The sequence below is a fragment of the Entelurus aequoreus genome, linkage group LG20 (assembly GCF_033978785.1).
Source record: "Entelurus aequoreus isolate RoL-2023_Sb linkage group LG20, RoL_Eaeq_v1.1, whole genome shotgun sequence".
In the NCBI taxonomy this organism is placed as follows: domain Eukaryota; kingdom Metazoa; phylum Chordata; class Actinopteri; order Syngnathiformes; family Syngnathidae; genus Entelurus; species Entelurus aequoreus.
The window spans coordinates 11,496,775-11,516,381 of NC_084750.1; the positions used below are offsets into that span (position 1 = coordinate 11,496,775).

Below are 19,607 nucleotides of genomic sequence, written 5' to 3' on the forward strand. Positions count from 1 at the left end.
ATATATGTATATATATATATATATATATATATATGTATATATGTGTATATATATATATGTATATATGTGTGTATATATGTATATGTATGTATGTATATATGTGTGTATATATGCATATGTATGTATGTATATGTATATATATATATATATATATATATATATTTATATATATATATATATATATATATATATATATATATATATATATATATATATATATATATATATGTGTCGAGGTTTATGTGGTTTATCCGTTATACAGTGCTCAATACCGGGGTTAGCGCGGTATACATTAGGTCAGGAAAAAACACAGAGGCTATTTCATCCCTACAAGCCTGTTTCGCTGGTTTCCCTGCACTTGTGAAGAGCTTGTAGGGATGAAATAGCCTCTGTGTTTTTTCCTGACCATATATATATAAATATATATTATACCATAATAAACACTGTTAAATGTGTAACTGAACATCAATATTTATAAAACAGCATTATATTATTATTTGTATTATTATTATTCAATTATTACATGCGAAAAAACTGTAGAAAAAAAAAAAAGAAATATGTAATGAGAAAAACTTTCTAATATTTAATAATATATTTAGTCAATAATAATACATAGCTGGCCCAATATCCGTTTTTAAGCCTTTTATTTTATTTTATTTTAATAAACAAATATTATGGCCTCCACATACTTTGACCTATTCAGTTCACGGCCCTTTGTAGAAAAAGTTTTGAGCCCCGGAACTAAAGTACCAAAAGTATCGATATTTTAATTGGAGGATGGATATCAGAGCATAAAGATCTGGTATCGGCAGTATCGGTATTTCAGTATCAATCCACACATCACTATCAGGCAGCTTTTGTATCCTTGCAATTTACAAAGAAATATCACAGATTACATTTCTAAACATTTGTTACAATTCAGGCATGATGGTAACACAGTTTGTGGCATCAATGCGCTAAACTGCAACCTAAACACGGAAGTGGAGCTTTACCCCTCTGAATGGAAGCCGATCAGCTGACGTTTGCTGTGCTGATGACTCAGCGCCCAGCGGCAGTGGAGGAAAATAACAATACATTTATTCATCCCACAATGGGGGAAGTGCTCCAACATAAGGTGGAAACATTAAAAGAGCACAAAGCTGATTCAACCAGCTGCTATTTTTACCAACAGCTTCAAAAGTAAAACACTACCAAAAAACCCCAAAATGATATCATACATATTGCACTCATACGACTGGAGCGTACTGATAGAAGTGTGTATCGCAGGTGTATGCTGAACACCATCGATGGGCCCTCGGAGCAGGTGGAGGACTACCTGTGTGACCCCGAGGAGATGCCTATGGGTGCTCGGAACAGTCGCTTGCCTTGTCCGGAGGACTGCGTGTTGTCAGACTGGGGACTCTGGAGTCCGTGTCCACTGGTAAGAACTTAATAATAATAATAGATTTTATTTGTATAAAGCACTTTATATTGAGTAAACAATCTCAAAGTGCTACAGTGTATTGAAGGCCTACTGAAAGCCACTACTAGCGACCACGCAGTCTGATAGTTTATATATCAATGATGAAATCTTAACATTGCAACACATGCCAATACGGCCGGGTTAGATTAGTAAAGTGCAATTTAAAATTTCCCGCGGAATATCCTGCTGAAAACGTCTCGGTATGATGACGTTTGCGTGTGACGTCACGGATTGTAGCGGACAGCATTGTGGCCAGCTATTAAGTCGTCTGTTTTCATCGCATAATTCCACAGTATTCTGGACATCTGTGTTGGTGAATCTTTTGCAATTTGTTTAATGAACAATGGAGACTGCAAAGAAGACAGCTGTAGGTGGGAAGCGGTGTATTAGCGGCCGGCTGCAGCAACACAAACACGTAGCCGGTGTTTCATTGTTTACATTCCCGAAAGATGACAGTCGAGCTTTACCATTGGCCTGTGGAGAACTGGGACAACAGAGACTCTTACCAGGAGGACTTTGAGTTGGATACGCATGCTTGTGGAGAACTGGGACAACAGAGACTCTTACCAGGAGGACTTTGAGTTGGATACGCGCTACCGTGAGTACGCAGCTCTGGCTTCCAAACATTTGATCGCTTGCCCGTACGTGCGTGCCGCTATGTGCATGTCACGTACGTAACTTTGGGGAAATATATGTGCTGTATGAACTTTGCGGAGGTGAACGGTACTTTGGGCTGTGGGATTGAGTGTGTTGTGCGGGTGTTTGATTTGTACTGGCGGGTTATATGGACGGGAGGGGGGAGGTGTTTGTTATGCGGATTCATTTGTGGCATATTAAATATAAGCCTGGTTGTGTTGTGGCTAATAGAGTATATATATGTCTTGTGTTTATTTACTGTTGTAGTCATTCCCAGCTGAATATCAGGTCACCCCCGCCTCTCACAGCATCTTCCCTATCTGAATCGCTTCCACTGCCCTCTAATCCTTCACTCTCACTTTCCTCATCCACGAATCTTTCATCCTCGCTCAAATTAATGGGGAAATCGTCGCTTTCTCGGTCCGAATCGCTCTCGCTGCTGGCGGCCATGATTGTAAACAACGTGCAGATGTGAGGAGCTCCACAACCTGTGATGTCACGCTACTTCCGGTACAGGCAAGGCTTTTTTTAATCAGCGAGCAAAAGTTGCGAACTTTATCGTCGATGTTCTCTACTAAATCCTTTCAGCAAAAATATGGCAATATCGCGAAATGATCAAGTATGACACATAGAATGGATCTGCTATCCCCGTTTAAATAAGAACATCTCATTTCAGTAGGCCTTTAACAAAAAAATTCAATAAATAAAAAAAGATAATAAAGACATAAATAAAAATAAAAACTAGAACAGCCAAATAGTTATAGCGAGTATGCACATATCTAAAAAAAGGCTTTTTTTAAAAAAGAAGGGCTTTTAAAGGCCTACTGAAATGAAATTGTTTTATTTAAACGGGGATAGCAGATCCATTCTATGTGTCATACTTGATCATTTTGCGATATTGCCATATTTTTGCTGAAAGGATTTAGTATAGAACAACGTCAATAAAGTTCGCAACTTTTGGTCTCTGATAAAAAAAAACCTTGCCCCTACCGGAAGTAGTGTGACGTTGTCAGTTGTTCACTCCCTCATATTTTCCTATTGTTTTCAACGCAGCTAGAGCAATTCGGACCATTACCCCATTAATTTGAGCGAGGATGAAAGATTCGTGGACGAGGAACGTTAGAGTGACGGACTAGAATGCAGTGAAATACATATTTTTTTCCGCTCTGACCGTAACTTAGGTACAAGCTGGCTCATTGGATTCCACACTCTCTCCTTTTTCTATTGTGGATCACGGATTTGTATTTTAAACCACCTGGGATACTATATCCTCTTGAAAATGAGAGTCGAGAACGCGAAATGGACATTCAGTGCCTTTTATCTCCACGACAATACATCGGCGAAATGCTTTAGCTACGAGCTAACGTGATAGCATCGTGCTTTAACTGCAAATAGAAACAAAAAAAATAAACCCCTGACTGGAAGTATAGATAGAAAATCAACAATACTATTAAACCGTGGACATGTAACTACACGGTTAATGCTTTCCAGGCTGGCGAAGGTTAACAATGCTGTGCTAACGACACCATTGAAGCTAACTTAGCAACTTAGCAACCGGACCGCACAGAGCTATGCTAAAAACATTAGCTCTCCACCTACGCCAGCCAGCCCTCATCTGCTCATCAACACCCGTGCTCACCTGCGTTCCAGCGATCGGCGGAAGGATGAAGGACTTCACCCGATGCGTTTGGCGGCCCGGAGACGTAATAAGTCAAGGTGAGGTCGGCGGCTAGCGCGTCTGCTCTCCAACAAAGTCCTCCTGGTTGTGTTGCTGTAGTCCGCTGCTAATACACCGATCCCACCTACAACTGTCTTCTTTGCAGCCTTCATTGTTCATTAAACAAATTGCAAAAGATGTCCAGAATACTGTGGAATTATGAAATGAAAACAGAGCTTTTTGTATAGGATTCTACGGGGTACCATAACTTCCGTTAAACTAACTACGTCACGCGCATACGTCATCATACCGCGACGTTTCAGCCGGATATTTCCCGGGAAATTTTAAATGTCACTTTATAAGTTAACCCGGCCGTATTGGCATGTGTTGCAATGTTAAGATTTCATCATTGATGTATAAACTATCAGACTGCGTGGTCGCTAGTAGTGGCTTTCAGTAGGCCTTTAAGCCTTTTTTTAAAAGCATCCACAGTCTGTGGATGCTCACCAGTTTGCTTCATTACTTTGTCCGGAACATGAAGGACGATGACGGATAGAAGAGCCTGTTTTGCACCGAGATCAGAGAAAACCGACGTATAATGAGTTTTTCGCGATAAATTTCCTTTGCATTTTTTACACTGGTTCCTTTTCGCACTGCAATGTGAGAACATCACTCGCACAAAATGGAGTCAAAGTCCTCCTAGGAAGGGGTCAGAAGCCGGAAGTAGAGATGTGCTAATCGATACGGAAATATAACAACATATGTGACCTGTGCTGGCAAAATGAGTCACAATGAGGACATTTTAAAAACGGAGTTATTGTTATTGACACATTCTCCATCTAAAGACCTTCAAAATGATATATGGTTTGTTGGAATCGGACAGAAAACGACCGAGTTACATCCGATTGAAGTCGACCAAGTTTGAGGGTCCGTTTTGAGAAAAACCAGCTTAAAGTTGACTGTTCCAGAATAAGAATGTTCCAAAACAAAACTCAATAGCAACCATACCTTAAAAGTCCTTGTAGCAACACCAAAATTGGTACAATTAAAGTCAAATCCCATGTCTAAAGGAAAAATATATATTCAACTCTATTGAAAACGACACTGTTATGTCACAGTTTTTTTGTTCACTGGTCAGTTTGTCAGCTGTCCGTAATATTCCTGACCAGCAGCACTAAGAAGATTCGCCAGTGAATTTAGCACACTTGCAACCACCTGTGTACCCTCTCCACCTTCTAAATCCATTACGGAATGTAAAACAGTCTAACTTATCCACAAAAATAATAATTTAATGTTCCAAAATCACCTTTTTTCACCAAATATTCCGCTCAAATTACTGTGTGTTGTTTTTCATCAGGGCGCTGCAATGATACCACAATTCACCGCGCGGGGTGATTCAACCAATGAGGGTACGCTAGGGATGGGCGATACCATACTTTTTCTTGCATTTTCATCGATACCGATACCGATACCAATAATTTCTCATTGGCAATTTTTTGTCAGTCAAAAATATTATTACTATTGTTATTATTTAAGACAAATCACAAGACAAATACAGACCATTTATACCACATTTATTATGGTCAATATATAATAAAAGTAAAATTAAAATAAATAACATAAATATGAAAAATAAATTAAATATTATATATAATAACTATATATTATATATAATAATAATTAAATATTAGGGCTTTCCAATTAACAGTCAAATCCGAATTGCAAGAAGCTGCAGTTATTTTTTAAAGTTTGTGATATAATTAGCAATTAATGAAATATGAAATAGGCTAATGATTTCGAAATGTAAGAAATCATGTCACAGATTAAAACCAAAATCACATTCAATCATATATTCAAGATTTTCTTGGAAAAAACAAACAAACTGTAATGCAAAGATGAAGAATCTCCAAATTGTATCTCTTTCTTATCTTGTTTTAAATACTCAAGCAATTTTCAACGAACAGTGAATTCCCCTGTGTGGAAATTATTTGAATTTAGGATAATCATTTAAACAAAAATATTCAGTAAACATTACTAAAAAAAAACAAAAAAAAAGGCCTGTTTTAAGTCAACAATTGGACAACACTGGATATGCCTGGCTGCATCGCTGTCGGCTGGCTGTGTGTGTGTTGCACGTTGACCACGCTCATTCGCTGTCTCCTGTCACGTGACTGGGCCAGCTCTATACTCGGCCAGGTACAGGGCTGTCCCAGCACATAGTAACTTAAGTAAGTCATCAAAAACATCTGAAAGTGATGCTTGCACCCCCCACACGCCGTTTTTTGGTTTATATCGATACTTTTTTCAGAAAAGTGATGCCAAATGAGTAGCGTGTGAGTATCGATATATCGATACCACAGGATCGATACGCACATCCCTAGGGTACGCCTCACAGCGACCGCTTAGCAACAAGCCGGTTTTGTTTACGTCGGGACACGTTTAAAAACTCGAACTATACTGGTTCAGAATGGCGTCATTGGGAATTCCATGCTCATTTTTAGAAAGTAGGTCAACTTGGCATCACAATGATACCAAATATGGCTAGGGCGGTGGTCGGCAAACCGCGGCTCTAGTCTTTAGCGCCGCCCTAGTGGCTCTCTGGAGATTTTTAAAAAATGTATGAAGAATGGAAAAAGATGAGGGGAAAAAAATCTATTTTTCTGTTTTAATATGGTTTCTGTAGGAGGACAAACATGACACAAACCTCCCTAATTGTTATAAATCACACTGTTTATATTAAACATGCTTCACTGATTCGAGTATTTGGCGAGCGCCGTTTTGTCCTACTAATTTTGGCGGTCATGAACTCACCGTATGGTTTGTTTACATGTATAACTTTCTCCGGCTTCCTAGGACGTGTTTTATGCCACTTCTTTTTCTGTCTCATTTTGTCCACCACACTTTTAACGTTGTGCATGAGTGCACAAAGGTGAGTTTTGTTGATGTTATTGACTTGTGTGGAGTGCTAATAGGACATATTTGGTCACTGCATGACTGCAAGCTAATCGATGCTAACATGCTATTTAGGCTAGCTATATGTACATATTGCATCATTATGCCTCATTTGTAGGTATATTTGAGGTCATTTAGTTTCCTTTAAGTCCTCTTAATTAAATGTATATCTCATGACACATGTAATATGGCTTTTAATTTTTTGCCGCTTAATTTTTGGTCCAATATGGCTCTTTCAACATTTTGGGTTGCCGTCCCCTGGGCTAGGGGGATTCCCCCTTATTGCCGCGAATGAGCGTTGAAAACACTTCATTTTCTCAAGGAATTTTAACACAAAGGACTAATTTCTGAAGACATACCTCGTACAAAACCTTCAAATAAAGGTGATTTAAGATGTTTTCTTGCTATTTCGATGATTGGGATCGCTAGATTGTGGCTTTATGGACTCATTTTTGTGAAAATCTCAATTTCAACCAAGATACATTTTTTTCACTTATTTGCCTGTAGCTCAAAATTAGCCTGTGCGTATTCCGACTCATTTTGCCAGCACAGGTCACATATGTTGCCGTCCGAGCAACGTTATCATGGGCGCCCCTGCTTATTTCAGCAAGACGACGCCAAGCCACGTTTTACAACAGCGTGGCTTCATAGTAAAAAGAGTGCGGGTACTAGACTGGCCTGCCTATATTTGCTCACATTTTCAGTAGACCCATAATTAATTCATAAAAGAAGCAAACTTCATGAATGTTTTTTTGTGACCGACAAGTATGTGCTCCAATCACTACATCACAAAAAAATAAGAGTTGTAGAAACTGAAGACAGCCATGACATGATGTTCTTTACAAGTGTATGACCACGACTGCATATGATGAGGTAGATCAGGGGTCACCAACGTGGTGCCCGCGGGCACCTGGTAGCCCGTAAGGACCAGATGAGTAGCCCGCTGGCCTGTTCTAAAAATAGCTCAAATAGCAGCACTTACCAGTGCGCTGCCTCTATTTTTTAAATTCTATTTATTTACTAGCAAGTTGGTCTTGCTTTGCTCTACATTTTTAATTCTAAGAGAGACAAAACTCAAATAGAATTTGAAAATCCAAGAAAATATTTTAAAGACTTGGTCTTCACTTGTTCAAATAAATTCATTAATTTTTTTACTTTGCTTTTTATAACTTTCAGAAAGACAATTTTAGAGAAAAAATACAACCTTAAAAATGATTTTAGGATTTTTAAACACATATACCTTTTTTACCTTTTAAATTCCTTCCTCTTCTTTCCTGACAATTTAAATCAATGTTCAAGTACATTTTTTTTTTTTATTGTAAAGAATAATAAATACATTTTAATTTAATTCTTCATTTTAGCTTCTGTTTTTTCGACGAAGAATATTTGTGAAATATTTCTTCAAACTTATTTTGATTAAAATTCAAAAAAATTATTCTGGCAAATTTAGAAAATCTGTAGAATCAAATTTAAATCTTATTTCAAAGTCTTTTGAATTTCTTTTAAAATTTTTCTTCTGGAAAATCTAGAAGAAATAATGATTTGTCTTTGTTAGAAATATAGCTTGGTCCAATTTGTTATATATTCTAACAAAGTGTAGATTGGATTTTAACCTATTTAAAACATGTCATCAAAATTCTAAAATTAATCTTAACCAGGAAAAATTACTAATGATGTTCCATAAATTATTTTTACATTTTTTTTTAAAAAGATTCGAATTAGCTAGTTTTTCTCTTCTTTTTTTCGGTTGAATTTTGAATTTTAAAGAGTCGAAATTGAAGATAAACTATGTTTCAAAATATAATTGTCATTTTTTTCGTGTTTTCTCCTCTTTTAAAACGTTCAATTAAGTGTAAATATCATTATATAATTAATAATAACATAGAGTTAAAGGTAAATTGAGCAAATTGGCTTTTTCTGGCAATTTATTTAAGTGTGTATCAAACTGGTAGCCCTTCGCATTAATCACTACCCAAGAAGTAGCTCTTGCTTTCAAAAAGGTTGGTGACCCCTGAGGTAGATCACCTCGACTTGGTCATTTCGCAAAGTAGCTCGCCTGCTGAAAACGTGTGAGCACTCCTGCTCTCCAGCATCAAATCATTAACGATGTCGTCCTCCAGCCGTGCAACGTGAACCGTACCCGTGAGAGGAAGGCGTATCTTCTCCGTCAGCCCGGACAGCGACAGGAATGTCCTCCCAGCAGCCAGACAGAATCCTGCAAACTCAACAGCAACTGCTTCCACTACTCCTACAACATCACCGGTGAGCCTCCAAGACTTTGGTCCACAACGTGGTCACGACTCCCACCCGCTTGACATGCTTTTATTGTGCGCAGACTGGAGTACGTGTCAACTGAGTGACCGAGCCGTGTGTGGAAACGGCATCAAGACGCGCATGCTGGACTGCGTGCGAAGTGACGGCAAATCTGTCGACCTGACGTTTTGTAACGAGGTGAGTCGGACTTGTTGCTGGCCTCCTGAAAAATGACGACAACGTTTTGTCTTTCAGCTCGGCCTGGAGAGGAAGTGGCAGATGAATGCTTCCTGTGTCGTCGAATGTCCTGTCAACTGCCAGCTGTCTGAGTGGGCGCCGTGGTCCCAATGTACCCACAAGTGCGGACTGCAAGGTAGTCCTGGCGCTACTTTCATTCCACAGAAAAATAGTCGCATTTATCGCTTCGTTCGAAAAGACTCAGATCCCCAGATCTAATTGTCAGGTTCAAACACCGATGACATTTATTAAACAAGACAAGAAGCAAGGAATTGAACAGAGACCGAATTAAATTTGGCTCAATTGAGGAGAAACGTCTGTGCTGTACTCTTGCACAGTCTCCACCGCGCTCTGACGGGAGATTGTACGCCTCCTCTTTTATTTGGACTTTCCCTGGTTACATGGCAACAGCTGTTTCTAAGGGAGGGGGGTCATAAACAGCCATCGACCTTTGATTACAAAACAGTTCAAAGAAAAGGTCGGTTCAAAGAAAAGGTCGTAAAACAGTTCAAAGAAGATGTCCCCGGGAGGGGAGTCAGGTCCTGCTTCCTCTTCGCTTCGTGACATAATATTTAAAGTTTCTCAGTGTGAACATGAAATATCTTGTCTTTGCGGTCTATTCAATTGAATATAAGGGACGGGGGTCGTAAACAGCCATCGACCTTTGATTACAAAACAGTTCAAAGAAAAGGTCGGTTCACAGAAAAGGTCGTAAAACAGTTCAAAGAAGATGTCCCTGAAAGGGAGTAAGGTCCTGCTTCCTCTTCGCTTCGTGACATAATATTTAAAGTTTCTCAGTGTGAACATGAAATATCTTGTCTTTGCGGTCTATTCAATTGAATATAAGGGAGGGGGGTCGTAAACAGCCATCGACCTTTGATTACAAAACAGTTCAAAGAAAAGGTCGGTTCAAAGAAAAGGTCGTAAAACAGTTCAAAGAAGATGTCCCCGGGAGGGGAGTCAGGTCCTGCTTCCTCTTCGCTTCGTGACATAATATTTAAAGTTTCTCAGTGTGAACATGAAATATCTTGTCTTTGCGGTCTATTCAATTGAATATAAGGGAGGGGGGTCGTAAACAGCCATCGACCTTTGATTACAAAACAGTTCAAAGAAAAGGTCGGTTCAAAGAAAAGGTCGTAAAACAGTTCAAAGAAGATGTCCCCGGGAGGGGAGTCAGGTCCTGCTTCCTCTTCGCTTCGGGACATAATATTTAAAGTTTCTCAGTGTGAACATGAAATATCTTGTCTTTGCGGTCTATTCAATTGAATATAGGGGAGGGGGGTCGTAAACAGCCATCGACCTTTGATTACAAAACAGTTCAAAGAAAAGGTCGGTTCAAAGAAAAGGTCGTAAAACAGTTAAAAGATGTCCCCGGGAGGGGAGTCAGGTCCTGCTTCCTCTTCGCTTCGTGACATAATATTTAAAGTTTCTCAGTGTGAACATGAAATATCTTGTCTTGGCGGTCTATTCAATTGAATATAAGGGAGGGGGGTCGTAAACAGCCATCGACCTTTGATTACAAAACAGTTCAAAGAAAAGGTCGGTTCAAAGAAAAGGTCGTAAAACAGTTCAAAGAAGATGTCCCCGGGAGGGGAGTCAGGTCCTGCTTCCTCTTCGCTTCGTGACATAATATTTAAAGTTTCTCAGTGTGAACATGAAATATCTTGTCTTTGCGGTCTATTCAATTGAATATAAGGGAGGGGGGTCGTAAACAGCCATCGACCTTTGATTACAAAACAGTTCAAAGAAAAGGTCGGTTCAAAGAAAAGGTCGTAAAACAGTTCAAAGAAGATGTCCCCGGGAGGGGAGTCAGGTCCTGCTTCCTCTTCGCTTCGTGACATAATATTTAAAGTTTCTCAGTGTGAACATGAAATATCTTGTCTTTGCGGTCTATTCAATTGAATATAAGGGAGGGGGGTCGTAAACAGCCATCGACCTTTGATTACAAAACAGTTCAAAGAAAAGGTCGGTTCAAAGAAAAGGTCGTAAAACAGTTCAAAGAAGATGTCCCCGGGAGGGGAGTCAGGTCCTGCTTCCTCTTCGCTTCGTGACATAATATTTAAAGTTTCTCAGTGTGAACATGAAATATCTTGTCTTTGCAGTCTATTCAATTGAATATAAGTTCAGCGTTTCCCATAAACTGCCAAGATACCTGTGGCGGTGGGGGCGTGGCTATGGGCGTGGTCACCACATCGAGTAATTTGCATAATTTACTACAATGATATGATTTTCTCTAAAAAGGCTCAAAAAATGTATACTTACTAATTAATAATAACAGTTTTGTTTTAAACGTCCATCCATCCATCCATTTTACAATATAATTACAACACTTTATGTACATATTTATATACAGATTTGAACAATAAGTTATTCACTGAAATATATTTATTAATTGTGGTTCTTACAAAAAATATATCTTATAAAATATAAAAGCTAAAATTGTCTCTTAAAGCTCTGCCCCTTTAATTAGTGCATACTAAATCATTGAACTTTAGCCTACTACTACAACCATATTATTTACCAGCAACATAAAGTGAAACAGAGGCAGAGGTGTCCTGCCACAGTCAGTAACAAATAAACAGAAAACAGTAGTGGTCAAATACAAATAAGGCAACAAGAGAAGTATCCTACACTTCTCTTTTGTAAAGTAAATCTGAACAGCCTATATGGGCATCTACATCTGCTATATCAGTGGTCCCCAACCACCGGGCCGCACAAGAAAAAAAAAAAAAAAAAAAATATATTTTTTTATTTTTAATTTTTTTATTAAATCAACATAAAAAACACAATATATACAGTATATATCAATATAGATCAATACAGTATGCAGGTATACAGTCCGCAAGCACACATGCTTGTATTTCTTTATGGAAAAAAAATAAATAATAATAATTAAAAAAAATAAATACACCCCCCCCTCCCCCCCCACCGGTCCGTGGGACAAATTTTCAAGCATTTACCGGTCCGCAGCTACAAAAAGGTCGGGGACCACTGAACTATATGATTTGCCTGAGAAGCTGGACAGGACAAAAAAAAAATAAAAAAAAAATATTTGTGGCGGACGTAATTCTTTCGTGGCGGGCCGCCACAAATAAATGAATGTGTGGGAAACACTGAAGTTGAAAAGGATTTGCAAATCATTGTATTCTCTTTTTATTTACCATTTACACAACGTGACAACTTCACTGCTTTTGGCTTTTGTACATTTATACCTTAAATATTGATACTGTATTGTACTTATTAGAGTTGTACCTTATCAGTTTTAACCCATAACTATCTCATTCGATACAATAATTTTGGATTACTACCATAACTATCTCATTCAAATCTTATCAGATTTGCATTATAATAATCAGTTTTACCATCATAATTGGAGTTTTACAATCATTTTCTGAGTTTTACCATAATTAGAGTTGATGGATGGATGTCCTCGAATAATTTGTACCATAATTATCGGATTGTTACCATAATTATTGGATATGTGCCATAAATATTGGATTTGTAACTTATTTTGAAATGAGTTTTACAGGAAATGAACTGCATGTGATGTAGATTGTGTGCCCAACACAAGAAGTGGCAGCTGTTTTTTCCAGTAAATAAATTCAGAGAATTAAGACGCTTGTATGGTGTAAAGCCCTCAGGGCGGCCTGGGAGAGTTACCATGGTTACCGAGGCCAGACGTAGCAACAAATAAACGGTTCTCCGTCGTTGGAGCAATTATCGATCAGCTCCTCGTCCAATGTTGTTGTCTTAGTGGCGCATGTCAACAAGCTTGGGAACAATTCTGCACGCAGACTGAAGACATGAAGCCAATATGCAGTTGATAGATTATTAAAGGTGTGGATAATTGCGTGGTGTGCTCGCTTGTTCTTCCCATTTCCTTAGAGACAACAGCTAATTGGCGTTCTCACTTCCTTTCCCTGAGGCGCTTTGTTCAATGGGAGCCGATTTGAAGTTACCGTATTTCCTTGAATAGCCGCCGGGGCGCTAATTAATTTAAAACCTCTTCTCACTCCTGCGCTTACCAAAAGCATGCGGGATGGGCAAGCATGCGCTAATTATTTTAAAACATCTTCTCACTCCAGCGCTTACCTTATCATGAAAAGCACATTTACTAAAAAAAACATTATTATGGTCTTACCTTTACTTATAAATGACGTCCATCTGCAGCTGCTTCTGATCAAATGCAGTCTTCCTTATCTTTCTTCAGTTTTAAAAGTCTCTGGAGATATTCCTTTAATTATTACCTCCTGCTTCGATTGAAAGTCCAGTTTAGAAAACTGTTTTATTTTAGATATGTAATCCTCCATGTTAAAAGTGCAAGCAAACGATCGCTGCTCAGGCTTGCTGCCGGTTGTCTTCTTCTGCAGCACCGGTCTTCTGCAGTACTGGAAGTCGCAAGAAGGATCACTAGCGCCCTCTACCACCAGGAGGCGGGAGTCATTTAATGACTCATATTTGACCCGGCGGAAGTGCCAAGCATGCGCTAATTATTTTGCGAAACGAGTTTGCTGTAATTCTAGGCAGACGAATACTATATTCCCGGCGGCAATTCAAGGAAATACGGTAAATATTCCAGGAAATAGGAACTCAAAGTTTGCTGCAGGGTCTGGGATGGACCTTGGCATCAATAGCAGCTTTCACTGGTCAACACCCATCATTGTCTTCCTGTGGGTCGGTTAGGGAAGCTGTGGAGGCGGAGGACTGTCATCCAGGCTCCCCAAGGAGACGGCAGGCCGTGTCCGTCCCAGATGGAGCAGTGGAAGCCCTGCCTGGTGAAGCCCTGCTACACCTGGAGATACGGTCCCTGGTCCGACTGCAAGTCCGAGGTCAGTCAGTCACTTCTCCTCTTCTCTGGTGGGGGACGCTTTGGGAGGTCACGTGACCAGGGTCGCTACCAAGAAAAGTAGTGAATTCTGTAGACGAGTCTACATGCAAAGTGTCTCAAATAATGAATGACAAAAACTTAATGAGACTTTGAAGTTGTCACGTTGTGTAAATCAGTGGTGCCCAACTTTTTTGTACTTGCTTGAAAATTTGTCCCACGGACCGGGGGGGGGGGTAGTAAAAAAAAATACAAAAAATGTTTTAACCGCTACAGGAAGCCTGACAAAGCTTGACTCAAAGCGTAGGAAAGCTTAACAGATCTTGGTTCAAAGCGCGGACCCCAGTCTACAACTACAAATAGGAAGTGACTGTGATATTGACTAGTGACATTGAATATAAAAAATAAAATAAATGCCTTTTATTATTGTCAACTAGCATAAGAAATGAAAGATAGATATTTATTAAGATGACAAAGAAATAAAAGAAATGAAGATATTAAACATAATAAATAATAAACATAATATAACGAAAAAAGAAGATACATTTAAAAAAATAAATGAATATCAACCATAATAAATAATAAATAATACACATAATATAACGAAAAAAGAAGAGACAGTGAAAAAACAAATGAATATAAAACATAATAAATAATAAACATAATATAACGGGGAAAAAAAGAGAAATTGAAAGAATAAATCAATATAAAACATAATAAATAATAAATAATAAACATAATATAATGAAAAAAGAAGAGGAATTGAAAAAATAAATGAATATAAAACATAATAAATAATAAACATAATATAACGAGAAAAAAAAGAGAAATTGAAAAAATTAATGAATATAAAAAATGGGTGGAAAACAGTATACTGAGTTTTTTACATTTTTTTTTTAACTTGTTTATCATATTTCTCTTTTTTATTACATTATGTGTTTTATCCTGTATATAATAAAACAAAAAGAGAAATCAAATAAATAGATAAATCTAAAAAAATGTGGGGAAAACTTAGTATACTGAGTTTTTCACATTTCTTTTTAACTTATTTGTTTATCACATTTGTCTTTTTTATTACATTATGTGTTTTATCTTGTATATAATAAAACAAAAAGAGAAATCAAATAAGTAGATAAATCTAAAAACATGTGGGGAAAACTTAGTATACTGAGTTTTTCACTTTTTTTTTTACTTATTTGTTTATCATATTTCTCTTTTTTATTACATCATGTGTTTTATCCTGTATATAATAAAACGAAAAGAGAAATCAAATAAATAGATCAATCTAAAAAAATGTGGGGAAAACTTAGTATACTGAGTTTTTCACATTTCTTTTTAACTTATTTGTTTATCATATTTCTCTTTTTTATTATATTATGTGTTTTATCTTGTATATAATAAAACAAAAACAGAAATCAAAAAATAGATAAATCTAAAAAAATGTGGGGAAAACTTAGTATACTGAGTTTTTCACTTTTTTTTTTACTTATTTGTTTATCATATTTCTCTTTTTTATTACATTATGTTTTTTATCTTGTATATAATAAAACAAAAAGAGAAATCAAATAAATAGATACATCTAAAAAAATGTGGGGAAAACTTAGTATACTGAGTTTTTCACTTTTTTTTTTACTTATTTGTTTATCATATTTCTCTTTTTTATTACATTATGTGTGCGCACGCAATTTCTTCATCAAATTCACAAAATAATAATCACAGCATCTTCCAAATTGCACATAATTACATAACAATATCACATTTCAAAGGCATTATTACAAATTAATGTTCATAATGTTCATGACACATTAATTCCAATGCACAACAGAGCTTGATAATCGTGTCAGAGCCTGATTTAAAGCGTCAGGATCGCATCAAAGTTCAATAAAACCTAATAAAATGTATCAAAGCATGATTTAAAGCGTATCAAGGCGGCATCAAATCGTGAGGAACGGTAATTTGTCCCCCCAAAGCGGCAACTAATTCGTATCAGAGCGTATCAAAGCATAACATTACTTCGGAGATCGGGATATTCGTGGAAAAATGGACAAAAATGACGGCGCTTTGCTCGCCGCTTTAAAGCGCGGCAAGTGCCGTTGGTGTGAACCAGGCATTACGGACTGTATCCCTGCAGACTGTATTGATTTATATTGATATATAATGTATATCAGGGGTCACCAACGCGGTGCCTGCGGGCACCAGGTAGCCCGTAAGGACCAGATGAGTAGCCCGCTGGCCTGTTCTAAAAATAGCTCAAATAGCAGCACTTACCAGTGAGCTGCCTCTATTTTTTAAATGTTATTTATTTACTAGCAAGCTGGTCTCGCTTTGCCCGACATTTTTAATTCTAAGAGAGACAAAACTCAAATAGAATTTGAAAATCCAAGAAAATATTTTAAAGACTTGGTCTTCACTTGTTTGAATAAATTCTTTTTTTTTTTTACTTTGCTTCTTATAACTTTCAGAAAGACAATTTTAGAGAACAAATACAACCTTAAAAAAGATTTTAGGATATTTAAACACATATACCTTTTTACCTTTTAAATTCCTTCCTCTTCTTTCCTGACAATTTAAATCAATGTTCAAGTAATTTTATTTTTTTTATTGTAAAGAATAATAAATACATTTTAATTTAATTCTTCATTTTAGCTTCTGTTTTTTCGACGAGGAATATTTGTGAAATATTTCTTCACACTTATTATGATTAAAACTCAAAAAAATTATTCTGGCAAATCTAGAAAATCTGTAGAATCAAATGTAAATCTTATTTCAAAGTTTTTTGAATTTATTTTAAAATTTTTGTTCTGGAAAATCTAGAAGAAATAATTATTTTTCTTTGTTAGAAATATAGCTTGGTCCAATTTGTTTTATATTCTAACAAAGTGCAGATTGGATTTTAACCTATTTAAAACATGTCATCAAAATTTTACAATTAATCTTAATCAGGAAAAATTACTAATGATGTTCCATGAATTATTTTTTAAATTTTTTCAAAAAGATTCGAATTAGCTAGTTTTTCTCTTCTTTTTGTCGGTTGAATTTTGAATTTTAAAGAGTCGAAATTGAAGATAAACTATGTTTCAAAATTGAATTGTCATTTTTTTCGTGTTTTCTCCTCTTTTAAACCGTTCAATTAAGTGTAAATATCATTAATTATTAATAATGACATAGAGTTAAAGGTAAATTGAGCAAATTGGCTATTTCTGGCAATTTATTGAAGTGTGTATCAAACTGGTAGCCCTTCGCATTAATCACTACCCAAGAAGTAGCTCTTGCTTTCAAAAAGGTTGCTGACCCCTGCTGTATATATTGTGTTTTTTATGTTCATTTAATTTAAAAAAAAAAAAATATATATATATATATATATATTATTATTTTTATTTTTTATTTTTTAATTTCTTGTGCGGCCGCGGCCCGGTACCGGTGGTTGGGGACCGCTGGTGTAATTGGTAAATAAAAAGAGAATACAATGATTTGCAAATCCTTTTCAACTTATATTCCATTGAATAGACTGCAAAGAAAATATTTCATGTTCCAACTGGAAAACTTTGTTATTTTTGGCAAATATTAGCTCATTTGGGATTTGACGCCTGCAACACGTTTCAAAAAAGCTGGCACAAGTGGCAAAAAAGACTGAGAAAGTTGAGGGAATGCTCATCAAACACTTATTTGGAACATCCCACAGGTGAACAGGCTTATTGGGAACAGGTGGGCGGACGCCCCTGCTTATTTCAGCAAGACGATGCCAAAGAGTGCGGGTACTAGACTGGCCTGCCTGTAGTCCAGAATATAATATGAATATAAGTTGAAAAGGATTTGTTGTATTCTCTTTTTATTGACCATTTACCCAACCTGACAACTTCACTGCTTTTGAGTTTTGTACGTTCATCACCAAATTGTCATGTATTAAGAACTGTACTGTACTGTACTGTACTGTACTGTACTGTACTACATCATTCACCCTTCATCAAGGTGTGAGGATATTATCTGACTGCAGGGGGCGACGTGCGGGGACGGTCTGCGCTTCAGGAACATGTCGTGCTTGGTGACGGATGGATCGGACCTCCAGGGAAGTCTGGTGGACGATGAGCTGTGTGGAGATCTAGAACTGGTGGTGGACGGGGACCCGCGGGTCACACTGCAGGAGTCCTGCACCGTACCTTGTCCAGGTAACACCGCGCTGAGAGGGAAACACAAATATGGAATGTTGACCATTGATTGATTGATTTAATTCTCCAAACCTGCAGGGGAATGCTACCTGACCGACTGGACCGCTTGGAGTGCGTGCCAGTTGAGTTGTGTGAGCGGGGACGATCTGGGTTTCGGTTCGGTCCAAGTCCGCTCTCGGGCCGTCGTGGCGCAGGACCCAGAAAATCTGCTTCAGTGTCCAGGACAGGAGCTGGAAGCACGGCCATGTACAGGTCAGACTGAAACTGAAACTGAAACTTGAATATTGTTTATTAAGGTCTGTCCGATACAACTTTTTCACCATACCGATAGTGGAGCCTTGATTATTGGCTGGTTTTGATATTTATCCATTTAGATATAAGCAGGGATCTTACATCCTTATATATAAATTAAAAAAAATAAAAAATAAAAAATAAAAATAAAATATATATATATATATATATATATATATATATATATATATATATATATATATATATATATATATATATATATATATATATATATACAGTATAATGTATATGTATATACAGTATAATGTATATGTATAAATACAGTATATATGTATCTCGAGAGATCGCGACATCGAGAGATATCGATCTCGACATCGAGAGATATAGATATTGATCTCAATATCTAGAGATATAGATATCGATCTCAATATTGAGAGATATCGATCTCGATATCTATTGAGAGATCTCGATCTCGATATCTATTGAGAGATAGCAATCTCGATATCTATTGAGAGATATCGATATATAGATATTGATCTCAATATCAAGAGATATAGATATCGATCTCAATATTGAGAGATATGGATCTCGATATCTATTGAGAGATCTCGACATCGAGAGATATCGATCTCGACATCGAGAGATATCGATCTCGACATCGAGAGATATAGATATCGATCATAATATCAAGAGATATCGATCTCGATATCTATTGAGAGATCTCGATCTCGATATCTATTGAGAGATATCGATCTCGATATCTATTGAGAGATATCGATCTCGATATCTATTGAGAGATATCGATCTCGATGTCTATTGAAAGATATCGATCTCGAGAGATATCGATTTCGATATCTATTGAGAGATCTCGACATCAAGCGATATCGATCTCGACATCGAGAGATATAGATATCGATCGTAATATCGAGAGATATAGATATCGATCTCGATATCAATTGAGAGATCTCGATCTCGATATCTATTGAGAGATCTCGATATCTATTGAGAGATCTCGATCTCGATATCTATTGAGAGATATTGATCTCGATCTCGAGAGATATCGATACCTATCGAGAGACATCGATCTCGATCTCGAGAGATATCGATCTCGATACCTATCGAGAGACATCGATCTTGATCTCGAGAGACATCGATCTTGAGAGATAT

At 37.1% G+C, this 19,607-nt stretch overlaps 1 protein-coding gene across 1 annotated transcript in view; it reads left to right on the forward strand.

The window, feature by feature from the left end:
• LOC133636393 (thrombospondin type-1 domain-containing protein 7A-like) overlaps positions 1-19,607 on the forward strand; it is a 162,426-nt gene that overhangs the window by 113,949 nt on the left and 28,870 nt on the right. Inside the window, 7 exon segments of the mRNA XM_062030385.1 lie at positions 1,267-1,420; positions 8,828-8,969; positions 9,043-9,158; positions 9,216-9,333; positions 13,881-14,026; positions 18,017-18,188; positions 18,267-18,440. Of these exon segments, the coding sequence (XP_061886369.1) occupies positions 1,267-1,420; positions 8,828-8,969; positions 9,043-9,158; positions 9,216-9,333; positions 13,881-14,026; positions 18,017-18,188; positions 18,267-18,440 (1,022 nt within the window).